The sequence below is a fragment of the Epinephelus fuscoguttatus genome, linkage group LG6, assembly GCF_011397635.1.
Source record: "Epinephelus fuscoguttatus linkage group LG6, E.fuscoguttatus.final_Chr_v1".
Classification (NCBI taxonomy): domain Eukaryota; kingdom Metazoa; phylum Chordata; class Actinopteri; order Perciformes; family Serranidae; genus Epinephelus; species Epinephelus fuscoguttatus.
In genome coordinates, this window is record NC_064757.1 from 5,053,364 (window position 1) to 5,066,643 (window position 13,280).

General features: G+C 39.8%; 1 protein-coding gene across 1 annotated transcript; it reads right to left on the reverse strand.

Moving 5' to 3' along the window:
• Window positions 1–1,071: 1,071 nt before the first annotated feature.
• LOC125890268 (serine/threonine-protein phosphatase 6 catalytic subunit) lies at window positions 1,072–12,158 on the reverse strand. The gene is made up of 7 exons (XM_049578830.1): window positions 12,038–12,158; window positions 9,241–9,336; window positions 9,032–9,097; window positions 8,801–8,942; window positions 8,586–8,665; window positions 7,652–7,861; window positions 1,072–2,253 (listed from the first exon to the last, which is right to left on the reverse strand). Exons 1-7 carry the CDS (start codon window positions 12,110–12,112, stop codon window positions 2,005–2,007), a joined length of 918 nt encoding a protein of 305 aa, XP_049434787.1. The 5' UTR covers window positions 12,113–12,158; the 3' UTR covers window positions 1,072–2,004.
• Between the last annotated feature and the right edge of the window lie 1,122 nt (window positions 12,159–13,280).

The window sequence follows — 13,280 nt, forward strand, 5'->3', positions numbered from 1 at the left end:
GTCTTCTAGGTCTTCTTATCATTAACAGCTGGTCCATGCTTGTCTTTTTGGGTAAAAACTAATATCTGTAATAACACAACAAAAGCTCTCAGGTAATCAGTGCAATCCACCATCTTCCTTTTACTGTTTACTTCCACTGTGTATTGTGCAATCCTCTCTGTTAATGACACATCCTTGTTTATTCTGGTTCTGCTCAAAACTGTTGAAAACACGGGCTGGTTCACTAGATAGCACCAAGGTTCCAAGAATCCTGATTACAACTGGTTTAAGAACCAGAACTTATTTGGTGGAAAAAGGGAAATAGTGAATGCAACAACTACAGGAAGTTTGTTTAAAACGAGTAATTTGGATCAATTTTGAGTCTGTGAGTACATCATCACAGATGAGTTTCCCCATTTTAGTGACTTTTGATAGAATTCTTTGTCCATATTGCTTTTTTAATTTCTTTTAAACAACCATACACACTTAATAGGCTTCACTTGTTAACCAATTCAGTGTTTTCTCCTCCCTGATGAGGAGGAGAAAACACTCCCTTGGCCATTGTTCTCTTAGCTCTTGCTGTTTTAACTGCGTACTTTTCTAATACAGACTAGGCTGTTTTAGCAGAGAGTAAAGGCCCTTCACCGTGCCACTATAAAGTGAGGTTTTTTGTTAAAGTTCATATCTTAAATAACAATCCAAACTTTAAAAATGTCAATTTCCTTTAGTGGGTGGCACGGTAGTGTGATGGTTAGCACTCTCGCCTCACAGCAAGAGGGTTGCCAGTTCGATCCCGGGCGTGGGAGCCCTTCTGTGTGGAGTTTGCATGTTCTCCCCGTGTCAGCGTGGGTTCTCTCCGGGCACTCCGGCTTCCTCCCACAGTCCAAAGACATGCAGATTGGGGACTAGGTTAATTGGTAACTCTAAATTGTCCGTAGGTGTGAATGTAAGTGTGAATGGTTGTTTGTCTCTATGTGTCAGCCCTGCAATAGTCTGGCGACCTGTCCAGGGTGTACCCGGCCTCTCGCCCGATGTCAGCTGGGATAGGCTCCAGCCCCCCCGCGACCCCCAAGAGGATGAAGCGGTTAGAAGTTGAATGAATGAATTTCCTTTAATTTTTTTTCAGAGGAAATAAATCAAAATTTAAAAATTTAAATCAAGTGATATGATCTGATTGCAATACCATAAAATGCAACTCCTCTCATTGTTTTTATGTCATGAATAGGCTGATGTTATAAGATAATGCTGTTTCCTACCCAACAATATAGGTTATCTATTATGATGAAGCATAGTGTTGTTTTTGCGCCCCAATTATGATGTTTACTTTTTTCCAATTTTTGGATTTCTTTATTTAAAAACAGCATGGCGACACTCAGGAAAATAATAATTACAAGATCGGATTTCAAACTGGAAATCAGAGAAGCTTTTACGGTACCACAGGCTTAACAGTACAGAAATCTAACATTTGATATAGTCATTTTTTACACATCAACTCTCAGATTCACGTTTATTTATGAGATTACATAATAATACTAAGTATATACCTCCACTGAAATTTGTCAGAGCAGATGTATGTTTTGCTTTTGTGCAGTGCTTCATTATGTTACACCTAGCTTTCACATATCACCATAACAAAATAAATGAAATGTTGTATATAACACTGCACCTGCAATTTGCTCAGCAGAGTGAGTTTCTATAGTAAAGTAAAATTGAGATTTATAAATATGAACATTTTACAAGGGTTAGCTGACTTCTGTGTTGTTTCAATCATTCCTTCAAACACTTCAACAGCACAGCCATACTGTTTAGCCAACTTACATAGCTGTAATATCTCAGTGTGATCTTAGCTGCAGAATAATGGCATTAAATGCCAAAGTGGGAACAACAGTTGGCACCAATATATGTACTGCAAATACTCTAAATGTACAATACAAAATTCATATGGGTTCACAAGTGCTGATGCCACTGTCGCAGTCACCATCTGTGCAGTGAACAAATGGCTGCATGGTTTTGGTTTTTATGTGCTTACAGGAAATAAGGTGTTGTCGTTCGTGGTGGAATAACCCTCTCAGAGTCAGGCACTGCCCTGAAGAGCTTTGGCTCTCTTGTGTTCGCGTCTTTGAAGACCATAATGGAGGCGATGTTGCCGCAGCGATAGCAGTAGTTAGGTGCTGACCACACTGTGACCAGCTTCTCATCAAACATGAACTTGTAGCCTTCATGGACGAGCTGATGCGCCCTGCAGATCAGCTTCAGGTTGTTGATGTGAACAAACTGTAGTTTGGAAGAAAGAAACAAACAAAAGACAGGGAGAAAGCAAAAAATATGTTAAAAAAAAAACTAGAATTACCTCCTTGCAGTTGTATGTCTCGTGTCTGTGAATACGAGTGTTTCACACACATCTTCCTCCTGACAGCACAGACACTACACAATCAGCACAGTTTTAAGATGGACACCCAAGATTAGATTCACCAAGTTAGTATCTGACCAAATGTCTCCCCTTATGTTCCTAACCTATGGTGGTGAGTAATGGCCAGGAAAGTACTTTTGCACAATATTATGATGTCATAGAGAAGTTGACCTTTAAGATATAAAATGTGATCACTTCATCATCTGTGTCAAATTTTGTCATTTTTAGTGTTATGTAGAGTTATGGCCAAACACATATTTTGTTAAGTCCCAGTAACCTTGACCTTTGACTTATCAGTTCATCCTTGAGTCCAAGTAGATGTTTGTGCCAAATCTGAAGAAAATCCCTCAAGGTGTTCTTGAGATATCATGTTCACGAGAATAAGACAGACAAGGTCACAATGACTTTGACCTTCGACTTATGACCACCAAAAACTAATCAGTTCATCCTTGAGTCCAAGTGGACATTTATGCCAAATTTGAAAAATTCCCTCAAGGTGTTGTTGAGATATTGAACAAGAATGGGAGGAACAACCTGAAAACACAATGCCTCCGGCCACGGCTATCACCAGTGCTAAGGCATAAAAACACCGCCAGTGTGAATACACATTGCCTCTTACTTCCTTTGGTGACTCCAAAGGTCAGTAAGAGGCAGCTGTCTGTATCTTAAGAACTTTAATACACAGAGGTACATAAATTAACATCAGTAAACAATTGCTTTGTTCATGTCACATTAACTTGCATGTGTCATACTAAGTGAAATTCTATCTATGAATATATAATTAACAAAAAAAAAGACAGCAATTATTACTCATTTTTCAGTAGCTATTATATAATTGCACTGTCAACACCAGTTGACCTGCAGCCACATTGGCAACCAGATGGAAGAAATCCTCTATGCTTGTAAGGCTGAGGCTGGACACTTAGGTTCTTTATGGAATCTAGAAAATATTCTTACATTACAGAGAGAAGCCACAAAGCAGTTTTCATTACTGAATTGCAATCATTCTTGGCAGTCACAAACAGCAACAAGACGAAAATGAAAGTGTGGCTCAAAGCAGTTTCTACTTCCAGGGAGTACAATATTTTCAAAGGTGCCCCCAAAGCAAAATGTGTATCACTGCAGGATGAGGTTTGGCTACCAAAAAATATATATATCAGAATTCACTGCAAATGCATTTGCAAGTTTTTAATAAAAGTTCCAATATTAGTTTTTCATGTCTTTTGCCATTAAGGTCTACCTACGTGATTATGGGGAGATAGTGTATATACACCATGTTGTTGTTATCACCTTTATCACTATCATATACAGTACAGGCCAAAAGTTTGGACACACCTTCTCATTCAATGCGTTTTCTTTATTTTCATGACTATTTACATTGTAGATTCTCACTGAAGGCATCAAAACTATGAATGAACACATGTGGAGTTATGTACTTAACAAAAAAAGGTGAAATAACTGAAAACATGTTTTATATTCTAGTTTCTTCAAAATAGCCACCCTTTGCTCTGATTACTGCTTTGCACACTCTTGGCATTCTCTCCATGAGCTTCAAGAGGTAGTCACCTGAAATGGTTTCCACTTCACAGGTGTGCCTTATCAGGGTTAATTAGTGGAATTTCTTGCTTTATCAATGGGGTTGGGACCATCAGTTGTGTTGTGCAGAAGTCAGGTTAATACGCAGCCGACAGCCCTATTGGACAACTGTTAAAATTCATATTATGGCAAGAACCAATCAGCTAACTAAAGAAAAACGAGTGGCCATCATTACTTTAAGAAATGAAGGTCAGTCAGTCCGGAAAATTGCAAAACTTTAAATGTGTCTCAAGTGGAGTCGCAAAACCATCAAGCGCTACAACGAAACTGGCACACATGAGGACCGACCAGGAAAGGAAGACCAAGAGTCACCTCTGCTTCTGAGGATAAGTTCATCCGAGTCACCAGCCTCAGAAATCGCAAGTTAACAGCAGCTCAGATCAGAGACCAGATGAATGCCACACAGAGTTCTAGCAGCAGACCCATCTCTAGAACAACTGTTAAGAGGAGACTGCGCGAATCAGGCCTTCATGGTCAAATAGCTGCTAGGAAACCACTGCTAAGGAGAGGCAACAAGCAGAAGAGATTTGTTTGGGCCAAGAAACACAAGGAATGGACATTAGACCAGTGGAAATCTGTGCTTTGGTCTGATGAGTCCAAATTTGAGATCTTTGGTTCCAACTGCCGTGTCTTTGTGAGACAGAAAAGGTGAACGGATGGATTCCACATGCCTGGTTCCCACTGTGAAGCATGGAGGAGGAGGTGTGATGGTGAGGGGTGTTTTGCTGGTGACACTGTTGGGGATTTATTCAAAATTGAAGGCACACTGAACCAGCATGGCTACCACAGCATCCTGCAGCGACATGCCATCCCATCCGGTTTGCGTTTAGTTGGACGATCATTTATTTTTCAACAGGACAATGACCCCAAACACACCTCCAGGCTGTGTAAGGGCCATTTGACCAAGAAGGAGAGTGATGGAGTGCTGCGGCAGATGACCTGGCCTCCACAGTCACCGGACCTGAACCCAATCGAGATGGTTTGGGGTGAGCTGGACCGCAGAGTGAAGGCAAAGGGGCCAACAAGTGCTAAACACCTCTGGGAACTCCTTCAAGACTGTTGGAAAACCATTTCAGGTGACTACCTCTTGAAGCTCATGGAGAGAATGCCAAGAGTGTGCAAAGCAGTAATCAGAGCAAAGGGTGGCTATTTTGAAGAAACTAGAATATAAAACATGTTTTCAATTATTTCACCTTTTTTTGTTAAGTTCATAACTCCACATGTGTTCATTCATAGTTTTGATGCCTTCAGTGAGAATCTACAATGTAAATAGTCATGAAAATAAAGAAAACGCATTGAATGAGAAGGTGTGTCCAAACTTTTGGCCTGTACTGTATATATATATATATATATATATATATATATATATATATATATACATACTACTATGCTTTTAAATCATGTCACAGCCAGTGACTCATCAACCCTTCACCTACAACTGATCATTTCATCAGTAACCTAATCAGTAACAGTTTCCAATTTCATCACCCAGCCAGTCTGTGACAGTTCATACTAGATGATACCAAACAGGTGAACAGAGCACTCTCTATGTGGTTGAGGAGACGCTGATGAATCCTCTCTTAAGTTACAATTTGTAATGTCTACATGGAAAAGAATCCTTGCAAGTGATTAGTGTGAAACTGATGACCCATAATAAATTCTATTTTATATTAACAAGTGTCAAATACACAGCTCCATTGATGCAGGCAGCCCAGGGTTGTCATTTATTTTAGGCCTTTTAACATTTTGCACAATATGAAATAACAAGCCTTAAAGGGATAGTGCACCCAAAAATGCGGCTGCTTCGTCCAGCAGCCTGAGTTCCGTGTGTATACTTGGGCTCAAACAAATACGGCTCAACACAGAAATGCTGTTTCTCCTCAATTTCAAAGTCTTCAGACATGTTGGGCTGTCCTTTGCTAAAAGACCGTAGTGCAAATTATCCTTTAGCTACTGTGGCTACCGTTGTCTCTCCCTGCGGTGCACGTGTCACGTGATGTAAACACAGGTAAGCAAAGCTCGTGCTTTCGCTGGTCTCGCGCAAGCACACACACGTGAGCGCGGAGCACAGAGAAGCAGCCAGAGCTACAGGCTACAGTGAGGCTACAAACAGAGTTCATATGACGTTTTTCCAAAAAACTTTTTATGTCGAGGCTTCAGGACACTTGGATCACTATGGATGAGCAGTATGGAGATACTCTGTGGATTCAATTTTGTGTGCTTGGACGTTAGTCTGGGGTGCCGCCAGCCATTAGGTATGCTAGCCGCTCCCCCCACGATCTCTGCAAAGGATGTGAGGACTCTAAAACTTCACCAGGGCCTCCCTCAGCATGAGGGTGAGTAGATAATGGCTGAATTTTCATTTTTGGGTGCACTATCCCTTTAAGTGTTGCTTAGTTTGACATTTGTATCTTTTATTCTAGTAAGTAATAAAGTAAAACACAGACCAACTAAATCTAGTCTAATTTAGTGGAATAAAGAATAAACTGCCGATTCGAGTGCTGGAATGTGTTATTTACGTGATATTTACCTGAACGCAACACAGGCTCCGCTCCATTGACTGTGTGCACAGTGCTGGGTTCGGGCCTGGCTCAGTTATAAATGTCTTGGACTCGGGAAAATGCTGCCCGAGCCGCACCCTAGTGTGCTCACCTGTGTCTGTCTGTGTGTGTGTGTGTGTGGGGCCTAACTTCGCGGTGCACAATAAAGAGAGCAGAGGAGAATTGTAAAGGCATGACCATGTAGAGACAGAAATGACATGCCATCGTGTGAAGAATATAAGTCATCACATTATAAGGTGAAACGTTTCACCATATAACACAATAAATAGTATAATTTTATGTTATTATATGAAGTGTCCGTCGCACAAAATAATATAACTTTAGTTTATGAAGAGATAAGACGGAGCCCTTTCCTCTCCTCTTATATACTTTACTCTCAAGTGTGTGAATTGACCTGGTTATGAAGAAGCGTTGGTAGCACCAAATAATATAACGGTAGTTTCTAAAGAGCTAAGACGAAAAAAACAAAACAAAAACAGCAGCATGGTGTGCCGCTGTCAATTTTTCCCAATATTGTGCAGCCCCAGTCTCAAGTACCAGTATCTGAGTGTGTTTATGAGCTTTATTAAGGAGCACCTGCTACAGCAAGACATTAACAATGCAGTGACCCACCATTATTGTACGCTACCACTACCACATAGCTGTTGTTGTCATGAGTAACATTGCTTGTTGTAACTGGCTTAATATATGTTACTGCATGTGCATTAGGACAGACAAAATCTACTTTGGGGTAAATACAAAAAATGCCATAATTTAGTGGAGTGAAAATTCAAGTTGTATGCATTGATTTTATTCACTGATATATTTTTCAGAAAGGTGTGCAAATAAATACCCTAACATTGTGTAGGTAAATGGGCTTTGACAATGTTACCTTTTGTAGTTTCACAGAAATACATTTTTTCTGCCTTGCACTTTCTTCTGTGACTCCATTGTAAAATAAAAATAAAATAAAATAAAATAAAGCAGCACGGGTACGTATTTGCTCCTTCTAGATTCTCTGGACTTTAATAATTGAATTCCTTGTTACTTTCGTAAATACAGTACACAGTTTAATCTTAGTGTGCATGTGTATTTATGTAACTCAATCAAAGTAAAGGCAACCTACCTCATTAGTGACCTTTGCACCAAAGAGCCAGCCGGCTCCTCTGGGGCTGATGGCCCAGGTGTCCACGTCTTCAGGGTCTGACCACACCAGATCACAAAATGCTCCTTTGTGGGGGATCTCCTGGTTCCGCTCAATGGTTCGAATTTGATCGAGAGTTTTAATGTCTGGGGAAAGGCCTCCATGGACACACAGGATCTGCTCGTCCATCAGCTGACAAAAAATAACACAAAATAGAAGAGTTAGGGCATGATGCGAATCTGAGTCAAGGCTGAATCTAAACAATATATTAGTTTCTAAAAAACAGTAATGTAAAAAGATGGTTGAGCAGCAAGCAGAGACTATTCATTTCTTTCACCTAAAGCAGCTCAGATAACAGCATCATCATGTTATACAATACAGCCTTTAGGACTAGGGAAAGAACCTCATTTCAAAATGTATCATAACATTTCAATAACCAAAAACTGATGCGCATGTAGTTCAGCTGCTTAAATAACTAAACTTGAGCCTCATTTCAGGATTTGAACGTCATTTATTTTGTCACTTTTGAAGAAAAAAACAAAACAAATAAACACAAAACACTAAGGCTGGGCAATATATGTGGATATGAGACTAGACATCATCTTAGATTTTGGATATCGTAATATTGTGAGTGTTGTCTTTTCCTTGTTTAAAAGGCTGCATTACAGTAAGGTGATGCCATTTGTCAACACCAGGCTATTCTAGCTGTTGTATTACTTGCCTTTACCCAGTTAGTCTTTATATCAGCATTACTGATGATTATTTATCAAATGTTTCTTTGTTTAAATATTTTGTGAACGCACCACTAGTCAACCCTGCAATATTGATATTGAGGTATTTGGTCAAAAGCATTGTAATACTTGATTTTCTCCTTATCACCCAGCCCTACACGGTACAGTAACACGTCAATACTTACAGCTGCAACCGTTAACATATCAAACACTTTGGTGCAGTAACGCCAAGCGTTTGCATTCCCATACTTGGTCTGGCACTCATCTGTAAGACAAAAAAGCACTTAGTTACTTACTTCAAATGGAAAGGTGTGATTACTGTCCAGGATTTAAGATTGGTGAAAATTCAGTGTGCAGCTGGCCAAAAACTGATCACCATCTGCCATCAGTCAAATCTCACCATAAAAGCCGTAAACTTGGGTGATCTGTCTGCTCTCATGGTTCCCACGTAGAAGTGTGATGCGGTCGGGCCATTTGGCTTTCAGCACCAACAGGTAGGTGAACGTCTCCAAACTGTAATATCCTCGGTCAACAAAGTCACCCTGAAGACAGAGCTTTATTAACAACCCTTTGCCATAACAGCAGTTACACAGAACTGTCTTTCAAGTTTAACTGATTTCAATGTACAAACCATAAATATGTAGTTTGTGTCTGGAACCTGGCCACCAGTTCGGAAGAGTTCACACAGATCATAAAACTGAGGCACAAAGAGATACTAATTTAGTAGAGGCATTACATTTTATGTGTACAACAGATCAAAATCAAAACCCCATGTAAATAGAGATCTCACATGCTAATGTAAACTACAGACTATGTTCAACAATACATAATTGTTTTTACCTGTCCATGTATGTCACCACATACTGTCACAGGAGTGGAAACGGGCTGAACGTTGGACTCCTCCAGCAGAAGGTCACAAACATAGTCACACAACCTCTGTATATATGAAAACATAGAATACGTAGAAATAAGCAATGAGGGTTCAGTCATCATTCAGCACTGATAGTTCATGCATTTAAATGGGATAACGTTTAATGACAGAATTATAGGTATTCAACGTTTCCCCCAAAATCTTCTCCTTGTCAGGGAAAAGCCCCTGAAACACTGTTTCCTTTGTCCTCCTGTGAGTCCAGACTAGTAACATTATTTTAAGGCAACCAGCTCTTTATGGCAGGGTGACCCCCTATACCTGTCCAGTGGCAATGAAACAGCTAAAATTATGTAATTATGTTACACATCTTTTGATGAAGTAAATTAATCCAAAGAACAACAACCTTTACTGCAGGGTTTTCAGGTTATACTAATGCAAGCCCTCTGCCAAGGCCTAGTTGCTCTAGCAGGGTGTTGGGGGGAAAGGCTTTAGCATCTTCAAAACTAAGAGTTTTTTCTCCTTTAAGTATAAACACACTGAGGAACTATTATTTTTATATGACTAAGAGGCCTGTGCTATTTTTAAAAATCAATAATTGTATGTTTTTGACAAAAATCTAAACTTTCACTTTGGGAGCATTGATGTGCCCAAGAAATTTCAAGAAGCATCCTGACATGTTGCCAGTCTACTGCTGGGCTAGCACCAGGCCCCCAGGAAGTGCACCAGGCTTTGAAACCAATTTTCATAATGGCCAAATAGTGGAATTATAACTTCTGGGTCCATAAAGTGCCCTGTGGCCAAAAAAGACTTCTTTACACTTGCTTACATGACAAAAGAAATAAAATATGCAACAATTACAAACTATCCATAAGTTGTTCTTCGATGTTTATAACCTTACCATTATTCACCTCAGAACACTGTGGCATTTTACTTTCCATTGCAGTTCACTGCAATGTTGTAAATATAGCGTGTCATGCCCCCGGAAGTGATGTCACAGCCATGTTACTTTTTTCAATCACATATTTGCTTATGTGTGCTGACTTTTAGGAATGGAGGTATATACACGTAAAGAAAAAATGATTAAGCTTAACTATCACACTTAACCCATTATCCCACATTGCGATAGTACTGACTACACTATCAAATGCTGTGTGATGAAAAGGGAAAATTAATCAACAAACTCTATTCAAAAACTGGACAAACAAGTTAACGGTAGCCTGCTTACTAACCAAATTGTTAACATCTAGGATGATTTATTTCGGCATAAAGGAGAAGTGCATTATTCCCAAAACTTCCTGAGTTACAACAGTGTGATGTGAGATCAGGTGGGTGGATTGCATGGAACTCTAAAACGCTTTGCAAGAACTAATTGACCATACCATATACATAGCCCAGTGTTTATGTATGCCTTTTATTGCCTGAAGGCTACAACATAAAGAGATAATTTATCTTTGAGACAAATCTGTTATAGAACTGCTGTTTTTTGTTGTTTTTTTAATAAACTATTTCCACATGATTACATAAATACTGGCTTTCTTGATCTGTAGCACTACAATAAATTTTACCTTTATGATTTACCTGGATTTCAACAGCTGCCTTTTGTATAGGAAACCATTTAAATACTAAAATGTTCGTAAGTGCATGGACAGTGTGGTCACAAGTTGATCTGGCTGCCTCCCATTTTAAGATATACTTGACTGGGCTGTCGGATTTTTAGGGTGTATGGCCTCTGGCACTTGTCAGTTGTCAGGATAGTGGTGCACTAAGACAGTCATGCGCATTTCATTCATTTTCCCATAACGGAGTGAGTTCGAATCCCGTCAAAATGTTCTCCTTTTCACGTTTCAAAGGACTTAACCGTTCTTTAATATGGCACGTTTATTGAAACAGGTACCAAGGGCGAAAATGTGTGGGCCTGATTTGATTTTTTTTTCAGAGACATGGGTTAAAAATACAGGAAAAGCAACTTGCTCTCTTCCTGTTTTCAACATTCCGTCACAAGTGCGATTCAAAACGTGACTAAGTGTAAGTGCATGACTGGTTTCCTCTAACAAGAGTCCAGAGACAAATCAGATTGGCTATGTTTTAATATTGTAATGCAATACTGAACAGAGGCATTCATGAGGACAGCTACGTACTCTCTTCCTGGTCGAAAACAGCTGTTGTCACTACGACAACCACAGACGCATTCGGCTGAAAGTCGCCAGTTAACATGGTCGCAAGTAAATCCGAAACACAGGAATTAGGCTAAATACGACTTTATTAATAATTTGTGTAGTTTGTCCATGACCCAGCGGTCTACCAGGTATGTCACAGCCTTCCCATATATGAGAAAACTCCCTGTGTGGCTGTTTGGTTTAATTCTAGAAGCACCACACTGGTAATAAACGATCGGCTGTCATCCCACCATCATGACAGTCAGTCAGTCAGTCAGTCAGCATCATTAGCTAGCTCACTGTGGATATCTTGTCAGCAGATAAGAGCATAACGTTACAAGGGCAGAGCACTCGCATTTCTGCTTCGACAACAGTTTACAGGATAGCTGGACTTGTATTGAGCAAACGTAACTACGCTGTACGGTTTCTTTTAGCGATTTTGACTTCCTGGCTAAGATTAACTCAACATGCTAACATAACTAACTTAGCTAGCTAACGTTAGCTAACAGTTAATTACGCTGTTACAGCATAAGACAGTAGCGAGCTACCCCTACTATTATAAGCTTATCACATGTGTTAATCAAAATAATTCCTATAAAGTCACACTTACCTTGAGGTCATTTTCTGGGAGGTATTTACACTGTTTTGCAATCTCTGCATATTTATCCAAGTCTAGGGGCGCCATGGTGCCTGGCCAGTCGTCTGCGCAACTTCCTGCAACTGAGCAGCTCCACAGCTGATCTTTACTCGCTACTGCCACCTACCGTCTAGTTGAACGAAGACAGCTCAGTCCAAGTTTATATTTTTAATTTACGACAGCAAACTATTGAAAACGAAACTGCAACTTTTAAATCAAAACCACAAATAGAATGAATGTACAAGGCCGTCTTTTACTTTTCCCTCGATAATAAATATTACAATTATGTCTGCTGCGGAAGTAGCCTATTATTTTAGTTTTACCGTGATATTGTGTCTACTTTATGCTTGTGGCGTGGAGTCGGCCAGTTATTAGTACTGTAGCCTATACTTATAATCTTGTGTGTTCCTAGTGATGTTCATAGTGAGTAACCACTGCACTTTTGGAAATACTTGTTATGCAGATTTGACTTAAAGAGCAACGTGAAATAAAAGCAAAATTTAATCAGATAAGGGCTAAAAATAAAAGGAAACAACTAAAGAAGAAATAATTCTGCTGTTGAATAAATAAATTCAAATAATTACATTAAACAGAGACGCAGTTTCACATTGTGGCCACCTTACCGCAGTGTAGCCTACAGTGATATGAAGCCAAATGCCAACCATTGCCCCGCATCAGAACTACCGAGAGCTACATCAGGAGATTTATAAGGTTAAACAGAAAAAAAAATAGAAGATAGCATACCAAATTTTCCAATGAATACTTTTAAAATAAACACTGAAAACGAGACAAAGGTGTCATTATACACTGTGACCACTGGAGGACAGTGAGCACTCATGATAAGACATACGTCATGACAACAAACCACAAGCGTCAAGGCAGACCCAAATTTGTTATTCATCTTCTTCTAACCGCTTCATCCTCTTAGGGGCGCGGGGGGGCTGGAGCCTATCCCAGCTGACATCGGGCGAGAGGCAGGGTACACCCTGGACAGGTCGCCAGACTATTGCAGGGCTGACACATAGAGACAAACAACCATTCACGCTCACATTCACACCTACGGACAATTTAGAGTTATCAATTATCATCATTATCAATGATGATGATGATGATGATGATGATCATCATCATCATCATCAGTAAAGATGCCGGACACTAGATATTCTTCTTTCTTCTTCCGAGGAAATCATATTTCCATGGGTGAAAACTCACCAAA